General features: G+C 38.6%; 1 protein-coding gene across 2 annotated transcripts; it reads right to left on the bottom strand.

The window, feature by feature from the left end:
- Positions 1-880: 880 nt before the first annotated feature.
- Tmem183a (transmembrane protein 183A) lies at positions 881-13,824 on the bottom strand. 2 transcript variants are annotated; one of them, XM_078022605.1, is made up of 8 exons: positions 13,611-13,824; positions 13,333-13,422; positions 12,331-12,498; positions 10,277-10,436; positions 9,032-9,212; positions 6,540-6,620; positions 4,388-4,543; positions 881-2,896 (listed from the first exon to the last, which is right to left on the bottom strand). In XM_078022605.1, the coding sequence occupies exons 1-8, from the start codon at positions 13,717-13,719 to the stop codon at positions 2,711-2,713; spliced, it is 1,131 nt and encodes a 376-aa protein (XP_077878731.1). In that variant the 5' UTR covers positions 13,720-13,824; the 3' UTR covers positions 881-2,710. The 2 variants fall into 2 exon arrangements, with proteins under 2 accessions (XP_077878731.1, XP_077878732.1); XM_078022606.1 differs by lacking the exon at positions 13,611-13,824 and having other exon boundaries at positions 13,322-13,411.
- Positions 13,825-16,250: the final 2,426 nt, after the last annotated feature.

Below are 16,250 nucleotides of genomic sequence, written 5' to 3'. Positions count from 1 at the left end.
AGTATTTGTAAATTGCATACACATAGTATGAAAACTGACTCAGGCCAAAATTCCTGACTGACAACTATAGCTAAACCTCTCCATTTTCCTGAATTGCTCCCTAACCCGGTCCACACCTCCCTCACACCCCGTGGCTATTAATGCATCTTTTCCATCTGGTTTGTTAAGTTTCATCACAGTGCCTACTCAATCCTTTACAAATATCCTGTAAGCACTGCTAGAAGTGTGAAGAATTTTTATATACATGCAATGTGTACACATGCATTTATAGATATATACACATCCTATTTCAGCAGCAAAGACTGTAGTTGAGATCAGTGACACAATTTTTCACTTATTATTTTCCCCCCAATATATCTGCCACTTGGCTTAGTTTCCTTACATTACTAGAAGGCAAGAAAATCTGAGTAATCCCAATTTATTGGGGGGGGGGGGTGTTAAAGCTAAATTTGTATTACTTTGATCCTCAGAGCAAAATTGTGGTGTGTGGGTGTGGGTGTGTGTGGGTGTGTGGGGGTGTGTGTGTGTGTGAGTGAGAGAGAGAGAGCAAGAGAGGGAGGGAGGGAGGGAGATGTGGCAGGGTGGGGAGTATTTTTTAACCTAGAGTACAGAAAGTTCCAACTCTTCTCTACCTGGAGTTCTCACCGAGGGAAATCCCTAAGACTTCACAACCTTTTACCAACAAAATGTGAATTGTGCTAGGCAACTTAGCCAATGCAAAGGAAGGCTGAAGCCATCAAAACCAACTATAACACATTTACCAAGGGCTTGTCCATTATGAGAGAGAATCGATGATGAGAGAAGAGCAGAGACATTATGCAAAGTGTATCTATCATTATACCATGGAGTTTGATACAAAAACTCAGAAGTTGAATCAGAACACAATTATTAAGCTGAATTTATTCACCCCCCTTTTAAAGGTAAATCCTAAATGGGGGACACACAATCCACCAGGACAACTTCCTCCCACTCCATGGCATCTTTTGTTTAGGGAACTAGGGACTATGCTTCTTTCCTTCTGCCACAAAGAGGTAACTTTTGATTGTAGAGATCTGCGAGGTGCTTATTGTTCTTAGATTTATTTTTATTTTTTTAGCTTGTTTTTACCCAAATTCTGTTTTTCACTGACCCAGGCTCACTATCTATGAACAGCTTAAGTACCACCCTCAATGTGGGGTAAGGCTAGCTGTTAGTAACCATATAAGGCAGATGCTTCCTAAGAATATTCTTTAAATAGCAGAGGGTAAGAAAGATGGTAAGGGGGAAAAAAATGCTAATTTAGGTATTTGGCTCTTAATGATATCTCCCCCACAGAATTTTCATGTTTAAAAATGTCATCTTAATGCCCACTTCTTGACAATATCCAGCTCCCTGGATCATAGGGGTTTCGAGGGAGCAGCAAGGTTATTTTCTTAGCAAAAACAAAAGTCACCCACCATCCTCATCTCAGTACACCAGCCATAGCAAGTCCTCTGCTCAACAGGAAGACATTAGCATCTCTACCTGGACAAGAGGCCTGACAACAGAAGCAGTACAGTGCAGGGCAGAGCAAAGCAAAGTTACTAAGTGCTTGTGGTTTAAGAGGCTGGTTTCAACATGCAGTGCATTTTTTAAAAATGACCTTTAGCATAATAAATGCTTTTCTAACAACTTAATGAAAATGCCACTATCCTTCCTGAAATAACTTTCTTGGTTAGTTTATATTTTACTAAAAAACACATATTTAAAAGATTATTTCATCAATCTTATATACTTTTTAGGCTGATCAAATTTTTCTCAACCTTATACCTTTAAATCTATTATATTCTGCCTATTCTCACCATTATCTACCACAAGAAAAAATGAAACTGACTTTTTAAATTGTGGCATAGCGAAAAAAACCTGGATCAGGAAAAAAAAAAAAAAAGATCTTAGCTCTGCCCATTTATTGGCAGTTATGGCCTTGGGTAAGTCACCAATTCATTTACTCAATTATAAACTGGAAATAGTTTCACCTACCTTGCAACACTATAAGGATTAGAATACTACATAAAGTTCCTAGTATCCCACCAAGGGCACAATGTCATTATCACTATCAGCCTCATGCAGAAAAGGAAGGGAAAAAAAAAAAAAAAGAACCCTAAAACCCAAAACTGGCAAAACAGTATTTATGCAATAAATATCCAAGAATTATTTTAAAAGAAAGATTCACAAGTTGATCTAGTAAGATTCTGAAAACCCTGTCACCTGTTTTATTTCTGGAGAAAGGTAAAGGGAGATGAGAAAATATTCACTTGAATTTGAGGGGCAGCTACACTGGAAGCAGTAGTTATAACAATTTTAGGCCTCTGGTTCTGTTCCTCTGATCCATAAGGGAAAACTTTCTTGCTTGAAGATTTAAGTGTTTGATTTTTCCCTAGAGCAAGATCATCCATTTTCAATAGGATGAAAGAATATAGAACAATAAACTCAATAGCACCAAATGGGATTTAACACAGAAAACAGGGCCAGGTTTCTCCTTTCAAATGCAAATTTTACATTAAAATATGTTTATAAACCATAGTTGTTTTCCTCTTGATTCAACCCTTCTCCCTCCAATAATAGGAGCCCCAGGAACCAAAAGAGCATATGCATTACTAATCAGATATACAATAGAACCATCCCCTTCAAACTGAAATCTGATTACTTATGGACTAGACTCAGGGCTGCCCCAAAGGATGGGAAGAAATAACTATGCTCTCAGGGAGAACGGATACTGCGGATGCCACCAGTCAAAGAGTCGGACGCTGTGCACTGGATCCAGGATGACTTGCACACCCTGTTCACTGCGCAGGTTCCGACCACCGTGGACAGGAGAATCTTGGAACACCAGTCTCACTCGATGATGCCGCATGTCTGTGCTCACATTAATAGTAAACTAGAAGAGAAAAACAAATTTAATACCTAATTCAAAAAAACTTGGTTTCCTCTGGCTCGCCCTGAAATGAAATAGTCCAGAAATAATTTATACTAACTAGGTTGCAACATTAATCTCTAAGTTATAATACCAACACCTTTGTAAAAACATTTTAAAAAGTGTAATTTTAACTTTTTAAAATTTTTTTTGTTTGTTTCTGGTATCAAGGGATTGAACCCAGAGGCACTTAACCACTAGGCCTCATCCCCAACCCTTTTTTATATTTTACTTTGAGACACAGTCTTGCTAAGTTGCTTGGGCCCTCGCTAAATTGCTGAGGCTGGCTTTGAACTGGCGACCCTACCAAAGCTACTGGGATTACAGATGTGTAAGGTCTTCTCAGCTTCATATATTTAAACTAGGCTAAAAAAAGTCTTCCAGATGGTTGAATAAATTAGTACACACACACACACACACACACACACACACACACACACACACACCAAAGTCATTAAAGTCAAGTAAGAGATGACTTAAAGGGATTTAGATAACATTGAACAAATTAAGGAAGATGCATGAAACATAAACCTGATCCCCTTTTTTTGTAAAATGAAACTACAAAATCTCCAAATATGCATATGTAGTTCTATATAGAATTAATACGAAGGATATGGAATGTGAATACATAACTAGGTCATTAATATGGCTTAACCAAGAGGAAGAAGAAAAGTACCTACAACAAAAATAGCATATATGACATAATCTCAATTACTCAAAATTATCTGAGAAAGGATATATACATGAACATTAACAGATGCATTAGAAAAACAGTTTCCAGGTTAACTGCAGTTACAAGACATTGGAAGTCTAAGTCACCTTTACTTTCTCAATATATTTATTTATTATCTAAATTCTTTACATGAAGCATTATTTTTTACCATTCAAAAAATAATAAAGCTATTTTCATTTTGGAGGGGAAGTCTGCCTATCTATGAACATAAGCCCTAAACACTGAAAAGATAAATAGCCCAAATTTTCCAGTTTAATTGCCAATCTAATTAAAATATTTTAAAACATGGAAAAATTAAGACACAGGCACATACACTGTTTACTGATTCTTAGCCAAATGCTGACTAGCCAGAGCACTGCACAAAGGTAGAGCTGCTCACCCTGTACTTAATGTTCCATTTGAAACCACATGAATGCCTCACAGACTTGACATACAATGTGCATGCACACGCTTCCTCATTATTTCTTTTAGTCATAATGATCATTGCACACACATAACAATGCAAAACATTCCCTGATCTAGAGAGAACAATAGGTAACAACATATTCTAATATATATTAATCCCCAACTATCTGTTAATATACAAGCCTAATTTCAAATTTTTATAAATTATTCTTCAGGTATTTTTTTCTCACTGGTTGAATTTACAAATCTCTTTTAAATTCTAAATATAGCAAAAGTTTATGAAAGAGCTGTGGATGAAATCCTGAGTCTCCACTTACCAGGGTAAATATCATTCCCATGACAATTGGAATAAAGATGAAATTGAGGGTGGTGACCTGCAGTAAGCAGCAGTCCTGGTCTGGGTTAGTATGAACATCTTCATACTGAATGGGAGGCTGCAATCGTTCCATACATTTGCTCTTTAATCTAGGGGACTGAAGAGTACCAAAATTAATCTAATGACCTAGAGGAAATATTTATTTCTCTAAAAGTCCATCAATGAAAATCCAACAACCGATACTTTTCTGTTATCTCCTCTTGTTATGTTTATTGCTTTCTATGCAAAGATCAAAGAAAATCTGCCTTCTGCAAAAAGGGAAAATATATTTGAATAAGCAAATGTATGCTTCATTTAGATGGTACTCCTGCCACCAGACAAATAGAAACTTAAAGTCTCTACCAGAGACACTATAATGTCTGAAAGACTGCAAACTCCTTGTGACTTGTCGAACTTAAAATCTAATGCACAAAAGGGATGGAAGCAGAAGTGGCCTCCTAGAGCAGGTGCCATTAAACCAAAGATTCCCAAGTCTCAGAACTCACAAGTATTCACTTTCCTGCAGTAATTGTGGTCTCTGCTTCTAGTTATATCTCTCCACTGCCCCTCAGTCCCCTCCCAGAAAACTCCCATGGTTCACTTTAGCAACATCTAACAGGTTTCATAGATTTTAAGCATCTTATCTTTCTAAATGTGAACTATGGGAGCTAAATTCTTCCCCTGAACCATGTTTTTGAAAAAAAAAAAAAAACAGAAAAATATGATTTACTTTAAGAACTATCTATAACCCACCTGCCATCATCGAGGGATAACTAACTATATTTGTAATGTGTCTTACCAGTGAGCTACTAACTAGAGGAGAGATTTTTTAAATGCAGCTGCTGAGGATAAGAAAAGAATGACAAAACAGATCCACACGATAGCCAAGATCTTATAGTTTAAGCAAAATGCAGAGAAAAAAAATGAACAAATGTTCATGTTTTATAAAAAGCCTTCTGGCAAACTCTCTCCTCAGGGCTTCCCCAAAACTATCTTGAACATAAAACTATATTAATTTTTGTTGTTTACAAATGTTTGAACAAAAGAAAACTTAAGCAAATAAGTTCAGTGCATGATTATAGTAAGTTTTTCTTTTTCACTTTTTAAGTCTTTAAATATATAGAAAAGTATAGTATACTAAACTATATATACTCCACCATTGGATATTTTGCCATATTTAATTTCCCAACTCCCTCACATACATACTTTGGGAAGAATGGAGTACAAAGCCTTTTGGAAGTAACAGACACTCCAACCTTAACAATTCAGTATGAATAAAGACACTTATACATAATCACAATACCATTACCACACATAAGAAAATTAATAGTTTTATATCATCTAATAGCCACAGCATATTCAAATTCTGCAACTGCCCCCAAAATGTCTTCTATAGTTCTTTGTTCTCTGGTCCAGAAGCCACTCAAGGTTTACTCTTTGCATTAGGTTGTCACCTTTATCTTTCAATATAAAATAGTTCCTCCTCCTTTTTCTTTTCAGGGTATTATTTAAGTTTTGATGTATATTATTTGATTGGTGGGGGGGGCATTTCTGGGGATCAAACACAGGGTCTTGTGCATTTCAGGCAAGTACTCTACCACTGAGCCATATCCCTAGTCCTACTATTTGATTTGTAACAAGGTCATTTCATGCCTAGTGTTATAGCTGGAATGCCTGTGCCCCTCCAATGTTCATGTTGAAATTTAATCTCCACTGCAATAGTAGCAAGAGGTAGGATTTAGGCAGTGATTAGGTTATGAGGGCTCCTCCCCATAAATGGGATGAAGGCCCTTTCAAAAGAGGCTTTACACTGGGTTCAACCTCTTTGGTTTTCTACCCTCTGCTATATAAGGACAGGGTCTCTTTCCTTTAAAGGATGCAACAATAAGGCACCACCTTGAAAGCAGAGAAAACAGAGTTTTGCCAGGCACAGAACCTGCAAGCATCTTGATCCTGTACTTCCCAGTCTCCAGAATTGTGAGGAAGTTAATTTCATTCTTCAAAAATTACCTAGTCTGTGGCACTTTGTTTTGATAGCAAAAAGGGATTAAGATACTTAGTGAAATTCATCTGAAGATATTACCTGAATGACAAAGCAAAGAAAGATCACATACCTGTTTTTTGAACTTGAAGTTGAATTCCCACATTGGTTCCTGTCTGTTCCCAACAATCTTTCTGCACCAGAAAAGTAAGCACTATGGAAAAATAAAAATAAAACAAACTAAGGTGGGAAAACATCAAAATACACTGTAAGGTAACAAAAAATAATCAGGAAAAACCTCTCTGTTTGACAACTCTAAAGCCAACCACAGTCCTAATGCTGATATTTTACCTAGACACAGGTAGACCCCCAACCTGACACTGATGCAACATGAAGACAACCCCAGGGCTGTTCAATAAGGAGAAGAGGGACCAATATGTCAACCTCAGAGGCTATTTGAGATCAACCCCTATTGTTCTCTTCTTTAAAGACAGAAACATGGTGTCTAGAAACTGGGGCATTTTCTGATTCAGCAGGCCACCGCTCTATGTTAAAATATAAGGGCAGTGAGTAGCCACCAGGCAAGATGATAACAAGGCCATGAGGCAGGCAAGGAGAGCCGGCCCTATAATAGGAGCAAGCTGCTCAGGATCTTCTGGGAGCAGAGAGCTGGTAGAAACCACAGAGCTGGGCTAAATTCAGTCTAGAGTGAACCCCTTGATGAAAGTCAAGCTACAGCTAGGGTTAAGCACAAGAAGTGAGGTACCTCCCAGGGGATAAGGGGTGGGTCGTCCGCCGTCCTGCCCTTCAGACATGCCCTGTACGTCCTGCTGTTCCATCAAAAATAATGGGCTTGGCTTTAAGGGGAAAACACTTCTGCTGCCATCACAACGGCTCCAGTGTCCCACACAAGCTATGCTACTGAAAGAGAGAGAGGGGGATCAAATACGAAAAGCTGGAGTCCAGGAACATGGGACAACTTCCTTTAGACATGCTGGCAACTCCCTGAATGCCATGCGATTGTGGACACACTAATGGCAAGGCCATGCATAGGACACCTGCCACTTCAGGTCCCATACCGTCTTCAGAAGATCTCTAATATGGCACAAAAGAAGCAGCCAGATGATCTGGGCATACTAACTAGATTAAGATCCTGGTTTTCATTCCACTTTGGCTTTTCATAGTCTACTTTTTAAAAATTAATATACAGTGCTAAGAATATGAAGACATAGGTATTTCAGAAGCTAAGCAGTAGCACTTGCATTGTGCACTGGAGCCGCTAAGATGTGTCAAGCATGAGAAGTTTGCCCAATGCTGTTCTTCTCCCAGTAACTAATTCATACCTAGCATGGTTAACCCTGGGATGATTCCCCACCTCCTCATAGTTAGTCTAATACTATCAAATGCTTCTGGGGGAAGGGGCACTGTAAATGTGAACTGATACACTGTCTACTCATGTTACAGGCAGAAGCAGCTGCTGGGTGAAATTCTACTCACACAGCATGCTATTCATGCCCTAAATCCATCAGCTAGCATGATATTAAATTGAGCTCAGCCAGTGGCCCTGTCTATCTCAGTTTCAAGCCTAGGGGGGAATATACTACCAATAGTATCCTTTTAATTCAAATGTTTCAGGTAGAATATTATCACCCTAGAGCTAAGCTAGGGGAGAAGAATCATTAAGTCCATGACAATAAAGTACAAGAGAATTGGAAGTGCTATAGAACATCAGACTTTGGATAGGAACAGGAATAATAAAAATTAGCTATAACCTCAAAAGATGAAATTTAGACATGATATTAGTTGAGTAAGAAAAGGGTTGAGACATCAACTTGCCTGCATAATCAGATCTACTATACTAGTCTAGCTTGACAAAGGTGATTTCACTAGACATTTCATCAGGGAGGAGAAAAGGAAAGAATGTACCAAAGACTAGTAGACCTATTTACTAATCAGAAGAATGCCACTAACTTGAATACAATGTATGAATATAAAATACTGGGAGAATCTTGAGATAAAAATAGCCTAAAACATATATAATTTTAGAGCCCTAAAGTTTATGAATTGGAGGAACTGATGGTCTCTGAGACAACCTACCCACAGAGCCCAACAACAGCCTAGCACTGAGCACTTAGCAAATGCTAAAGAAATCTACATCAGAATCCTTTAAGAAGGTTGAGAATAATAAAGGGAATCCCAGATGTCAAGATTACATTAGAAAGAGAAAGTATGTGAATTATTCAGGTTATGTCCTTATATCATGATTTAAGCACCTTTTAAAAATTATAGCATATATCTACCTTTTGAGTTATGCTCTTCCTAGCCCAAACCATCAAAACCATCGTATCTAAAGTGGTCCAATGTACAATGCATGAAAATAAATTAAAATGGAATAAGGAATACACTAAAAGCACAAGAAAGCTATATGTAAAGATAACAAGCCAGCCCAGCACAGCAGGAATATCCTAGAGAAATGAAATCTCTTTGAGTTCTATAAGTTTATATTAGTCCTCTAGCAGCCTGGGACCTATAGCCCTCCCCATCAGAGAAGCTGAAAATAAGCCACAGTAACAGGCCACCATATAAGAGTCTATTAATCAAACCCCAACACTAACTCTCACTTACTTTGGAATTCTTTAATGTGCTGGGAGTGCTTTCTGGAATGGCTGGATTCTTGGAGATTCGAGCAGCAAATGGTTCATACATATGGTATAGAGAACGGATCACACATGCCCGAAGACAGCGCAGCTTCTCCATTGACTCTGGTCGCAGGCGCAAAGGCAGAGAAGCATCCAGCGTGTAGTGCCTGAAACATGACACATTACTCCTACCAACATTTGACTGTCTCTCCTGCTCTACATCAGTCTCCTAGGACTCCTGGTCTCTACGTGAACGCCACTGCACTATTCCATCGGCCAGTAGTTAGCTAGTCCCAGTGCTCATATACATACAAATCACCATCTCAACTTCGCAGTGACTTTTGATTCTTCAGCTTATAATCCTGTACTTTTTCACCCATTTTAAAAGTTTAAATCCTATTTCACTCTACAAAAGAACAAGTCTCTGAACTGACAAAAGAATAGTATACTTTAGTGGTAGTACACATATATAATCAGAGAGACCCAAAAGGCTGAGAGAAGGATTCTAAGTTCAAAGCCATCCCAGTAACTTAGGAAGAAAGTGACAGCATTTAGATCAGTGGTAAAACACCCCTGGGTTCAATCCCTAGCACCGAGGGGCAGGGAAACCCTCTCCTATAGAAGAGCCATCAGGTTTCCCTGTCCAACGTCTCAACAGATTTTCTACTCCCTGCTTGCTACACTATCTCAACATCCATTCTAACCACAACCTTACGGACTATTTACAATCTCCACTACAATTCCACACCCTGCATCAAAAGCTAGCCCTTTTACTAATCATACAATCTATTCACTCCTCACCACTATGATTTTATATAGGGCAGCATTAAGTACAAAAACTATATGAAAATTTCGGATGACTAGAAAAAAATCTAAGAAACAACTAATCCAGTGGAAAGATAAACAGGTAGCCATTTGTAGCTTTTGAATATTCTAGCTAACATAAACATCAGAGGAAAAGTCAAAGTCTTTTCTTTCTGAGACCTGAAGCAAGACTTGCTAAACAAAGATAAAAAAGTGAAGAAGGTAACTGTAAGCAAGACAATTACCTGAATAAATTCATAATGTTAAATTTAAACTAGAGAGGGGTCAAAGAGTCCAAAGTTGGGGTCATAACCAGACATGGAGGAGAGAAAGTGAAAAGAGATCACCATCCAGGGAGTAGCTCCAAATCACAAACAGCAATGGAATCAGCTACAGAGAAATTTGAGTGAGCTCTCTGTGGTCGCACCTTCGGTACAACCTGGTCCAAAAGGCAGCAGTGCAAGTGACAGTCCAGGCATTCTTACAAATCAAGGAAAAATTCACAATGTCCTCAGGACGGATGTAGGAGGCCAGCAATAGCCAAATATCCATGGGATACTCTTCTCCTCCAGCCTTGTCCAGGTCCTCTGAAAGAAATAAACAACAACAAAAAACAAACAAACAAAAAAAAAACCACAATAACCTTTGATTTTCTATTGCACATATAACTAAAGATACGCAATTATTTCAATTCTCTCAGGTCTTGCACAGTTAAGAAAAGGGTTTAAATAGGTTCAAGGAAGCCCCTCGGGGTTAACATTTCCTGCTACTTCTACTGCTGAAAACTTTTGCCTGAGTGAATAAGCCTCATTCTTCAAGCCATTTTAAAACAAATACTCACATATTATTTTTAAGTTTGTAAAGTGTTTTCATGTATATTATATCATTCAACTTTAATAAATTTTCAACAGAAATAAGGAAAATATTATTGTGCCTATTTTATTGATTTTTTTTTTTTTTTTATGTATTGGGGATTGAACCCATGGGCACTGTGCCACTGAGCTACATCCCAGTCCTTTTAGAGACAGGTTCTCACTAATGCCGAAACTAGCCCCGAATCTGTGATCCTCTTGCCTCCACCTCCCTAATCACTACGATTATAGGCATGTGATGTCGTGACTGACTTATTGTGTCCATTTTAGTAATAAGAAAACAGAGCCTTGCCACCAAGGCAACATCAACAGAATCCAGGTTCTGTTGACTCCAAATTCCAGCTTTGCACTTTCAACCCTGACTTTGATTTTCCTTGCAATCCCCATCGACCAAATGTTTTCTTCAGTTCAGTCATGTAAAAAACAAAATTGATTTTAAATGGCATGAGGAAACTTCAAGTGCAGACTAAATTAAAAAAAAAAAGAAACAGATGAGCGCAGTGTGTACTCAATAACTTCTTGTAAACATGTTTCTTTTTTTTTTTTTCTGTTTTTTTCCTTATTTCACTTTCAGTTTGGCCTATAATCCTGACTAGGGGCAGTTAGTCACTCCTTGATAAGATATTCCTACCTCCACCTTCTGCTTCAGACTTTATTAGTGTTAATTCTATTGACCCTGAGTCATCCACTAAATATCTCAGGTTCAAGTAACAAACACACTCCACAAAGATGTATATATATGGACTAACACCAAGGACTAACCCTTAATTCAGCCATAATCGTAGAACTAAAAGCAGGTTTCTTCTTTCCTGGGTAAAAAGCCCCTCCACCACCTTCCCAAGGCTGCTTTCTGCTATAACAGCAAAGTAATATAAGTTCTTTAATATACTGATTATTTCAACAGATTTCACAAATATAAATATCTATTATGTGATTCTCAAGTAGAGGTGAAAGTTCTGGTAGATCTGAAACCAAAAATATACAAATCATTTCTTACTTCTCAGCTTCCTCTACACCTAGCTGATCATCAGAACCACTTTGGCCTTAACAATAGCTATTCTAAGCTCTACCCCAAGAGAATCTGATTCATTAAGTATAGAGCACAATGTGGGAATTTGGCTAATGATTTGGCACATTATATATCATTAGTTTCTGTTTCATTTAAAGGTCTTACCACCTTTAAGACATAACCATCATTCACTTTTCTATTTTCCACAGTACCTATTAGTTATAAAGCACAGTACTTAGAAGTCCGTGATAATATCTAACTTTATCTAACGCAAACTGATTATGTAAAATCCACATATTTGGAAAACATTTTTGTCACACCTCAGCTTCCTTCACCCATTCAGAAATCTAGAAATGCATGTTTTTAATGTTCTCAATAATGGCTACTATCAGTCTTCTTTCTTCTCAAATTTAGACAAAAGTTAAAAATCCAGATCTATTAACAGGTATTGTCCCACTATTAAGATCTTATTAAGAGCCAGGTTTTCTCCAAACTCAGTTTCCCGATGGATCACCACTTTTGATCTCCTCTTGTGTTGAGAAAATGACCGCTTCAATTATCACCAAAGACAGGACTGCCCAAAGAAAGCAAACTCTGTACCTTTGTGCCTCTTGCTTTTCTTTTTTCTGGAGACAGTTCTCTCATGGATGTTTTCCTCCTGGGCATCCATCTCATCACTGCTGTCGATGATGTCACAGGACTCACCAACCCCAGAAAGAGCTTCCTCTGCAGGAAGCTGGGAGGCTTCCAAACCACAAAGAGATTTTACTAAAAGAAAAAAAATGGGGAAGATGAGATGGTACCCAGTACCATCCAAAAATACAGCTTGACAAAGATATCAGCATGGGGAGGGAGTAAGAAAGAAAGCTGAGAACTGATTGCAAAATGAAATCAAAATTTTAAAATTTTAACAACAAAAATATAATAAAGCAATAGGCAAACTGAGTTCAATGTTGCAGGATTCCCTCCTTAAAAGTGCTAACTTCAGCCCTGGAAAAAAGAGAATGCACAATTCCTCCACTATGAACCCTGCAGGATAAAAGCAAAAGGTGAATTCTATTGTCATTTACACAATTCTGATAAGCAGTGTTGGAGAGGAACTGGATCCAATTTAACCCTTGTCTTGGGTTAGACAGTATGTCTCATAAAACACAATTCAACCCATGAATAAAAAGCTTGAAAGCAAGAGAAACGGTGGGGGGGGGGCGGTGTAATAACACCAAGGTTATTAAACAAGGAAGCAAACTGCAAAGTAAAACACATGTGAATTACAGCAAAGAGATTAATACCTAAGAAGAAAGCAGTGGAAACTAATGAAGAGTACCAAAGTTGTTGCTGTTGTCGTTTTTAATGCAAAGACAGACATACAATATTTTATATACAAAAACTGCCATTCTTGGCACCCTGCCCGCAAAATAAGAACAAACAGGGAGGAGAGCAAACATGTTTGTGGAAAGATGCCCAAAGAACTGCAGGAAAAAGAAAAAGAAAAAAAGAAGAAAGAAAAAAGAAAAAAAAAAAACAGAGAATCCCAGGAATTAAAACCATGAGTTCTGTCTTCAAGACCTGGGTATAAAATAAATGGACTAACCGAAAGCCTACCTTCCTGCTGAACAGCGTTGGCGACGGCTTTCTTGACCCGTCCAGACTTCACGACTGCCGGATCCGAGTTGGCATAATCCGCCACGGTCACTGAAACACAGTACCAACCCTCAAGGTAAAGGCCTTCCCGTCAATCTTTCCCACTAAGACCTGCTCACTGTAGGTTCCCGGCCCCAGTTCCCTCCCTCTTCCGGCAGGCGAGCGCTCGCCTCCATTCGGTCCAGTCCCCTCCCAGCCGACAGCCCCAGATCTTTCAGCACCCCCGCCTCCTCGCCCACCTCGACCAGAACAGGCGTCGTGGGCCCGGAACTTGAGTCGCTTTCCTCTCTTGGGCATGGCGACCGTGTCGGGGCGAGACCGACCTAGTGGGCCGGGACCCCGGGCCATGCCTCGGGCGGGAGAGCAGGTGCCCGGAGCCGCGGGCCAGCTCCAGCTGGCTCCGCGGCCATCCCGCACCCGAGGCCGCTGCTCTCGCGATGGCTTAGGCTCGGGCTCCAAATCTCGTTGGCGGTCATCGCCCCTCTATGGGAACCAATCACCGCCTGATCCAAGGAAACGTCATCATCGGGCGCCCTCAGATCTGGCAAGGTCTGGGTTCCAGAAGTATGGACTACTGTTGTGTTGAATGGTTCGGTCTTAGCACTATTTCCTATGAAGTGTTTGGTGTGTCAGACCCTAAACTGTCACCCACGTTGATTAGAAATAGGAGTTTACATCTTGGTCTCCAGAATTCTTCCTGCTAACGCCTCTACCCACGCTCCAAGTCCACTTCAACACCCAGATGCCCATACATTGTCATTTTCCCCCCTTTCTCTGCACTCATGCAACGTAGACTGAGCAATAGCTATTCCGACCTAGATTTATAAGAGCCTTAACTACAATTCCATTATGAAAGCTATAAATTTCTGATTTTTTGAAATAGGAAGAAAGGTTCTTAAAAGCTTCTCAATCTGTCACCATCCCCAAGTAAAATTTCAGAAGGATCAACGTGGAATGAATATCCTCTTTCCTTTGTATTGAGAGTAATTCTGACTCGTGTTCTCCTTTGTCCTTCTAACTTCCTCGCAGCTCCCAAGGGGTGACAACCTCTGGCTTGGGAAGCAGTACTCAAGGTCCAGACATCCTATCTGCCGGATCCACCAGAGAGTGCCACCCTGATAACACTTAGAAGGGGACCCTTTAATTAGCTTGTACTGACACAAAAGTTCATTAGGAGCAAACCAGGGGCATTTTACTAGCATTATATAACAGATTACCAGCAAGGGTCATGCTAATAGGCTTGAATCAACTAGGAATTTTACATGAAGCTGAACATAATTTATGACAATTGTGAAACATTTTAATTTATCTAAATTCATAATATGTAATAAGTGTATAATACTTTAAAAGAAAATTGTTTCAAATAATTTTCCATGTATACATAATTCATGTTTGTAGTTAAGTTCAAAATGCAGCTGGTAAGCACTGAGCCTTCTCAATTCACTTTATCAGTAAAAAATTCATGAGACCTTCATGCATATGGATTTCTGCTCATGTGGCACTCTGTTGAAAACTCACATTCAAACTCTATGGGATCAAAGATGCAAGAGACATAGATCCTGTTAATATATTGTCACTATAAAAAAAGTTAAAGGTTTTAACTGAATGTGCTCTCAATTTTCAACAAGATAGTTACCATTTTTAAAGTACTAGAATGAAAGAAGTGCTAGTTCTGAAAGCTATTTCATCTTTGAAAATTTGAAGACTGGAAAGATCTTAAGCAAGACCTCTTGGACTCAGTCCTGTGGCCACTTTAGTACAAAAGATCCATAGAACTTTTAGTCCTCCTTTCATTAAAAAGCAACAACTGAATTAATGGCACTGTTAATTTCCAGACTCAAAGATACAGGTTCTTTCTAGAAAGATGAGTTGTAAAAGTTACTAAAGTTGCTATTATATTTAAATGGAAGTTGTTTAACCCTGATAATTAGGAAGGAGACTAAACTTTCTCCTCAACAAAGGCATTTAAGCATAATTTATGAACACATATAATAGTGGGATGCTATCTTTATATATTATGTCTACCCTCCTTTTTTGCTATTAAATTGTCCTTTATTTTGTGCTAATATTAAAGATGGTAGGGAATGTTTGAGTTTTAAAGTCCTTTCTTGTCAAAATTTAAAGGTGGCAAATCTATATTTTTGCTAGAAATCTATATTGGTTGAATTTTAGTAGCCTGGGAAATCCTAAAGCCTGACAAACATTGCTTTAGAGACATTGGAAAATTGTTCTCTCGGATTTTTGATGAAATACATGACAGTGAAATTTCCTCTTGGAGGCAGTTTAGCAATATGAAGCAATATCTTAAAAGGAGAGGATGGCACAGATTATGAAGTCATACTTGCTTGAGTTCAAAAACCTGTCTCTACCACTTATTATCTATGTGGCCTTGGAAAAGTTAAACTGCCTATAAAAGTTAAACTGCCATTTTCCTTGCCTATAAATTGGAGAAAATAACTCCTACTTCATGGGATTAATGAAGTAATTGAGTTAATAAATCCATAAAAGCATATAAAATAGCACATAATACATACTAAATAAACATCAGCTATTATTATTGGGTGATGGTGGTGGTGGTGATAAAAGTGTGGCTATTTAAAGACACTTTGGGTAACCAATTACTTTTTGCTGCTACTGCATAAAGAGATTACATGGAAGAGTCAAAGACAAAACAGCCCATTTCAATTGATTAAAGTTTTAGAAGAGGAGCAGTTATTTGTTGAGTACTGTTACAGTTTGGATCTGAGATGACCTCCAAAGTCTCATGTGTTCAGAGGTGGGGCACTTGGGAAGTGATTGGATCACAAGGGCTCTGACTAATCAGTAGTTTAGTTCATTGATGACTGAAAAGACTACTGGGAGATGGAACTAAGATGGAG

The sequence above is a fragment of the Ictidomys tridecemlineatus genome, chromosome 10, assembly GCF_052094955.1.
Source record: "Ictidomys tridecemlineatus isolate mIctTri1 chromosome 10, mIctTri1.hap1, whole genome shotgun sequence".
NCBI lineage: Eukaryota > Metazoa > Chordata > Mammalia > Rodentia > Sciuridae > Ictidomys > Ictidomys tridecemlineatus.
This window is presented reverse-complemented; position numbering and strand designations above follow the sequence as displayed.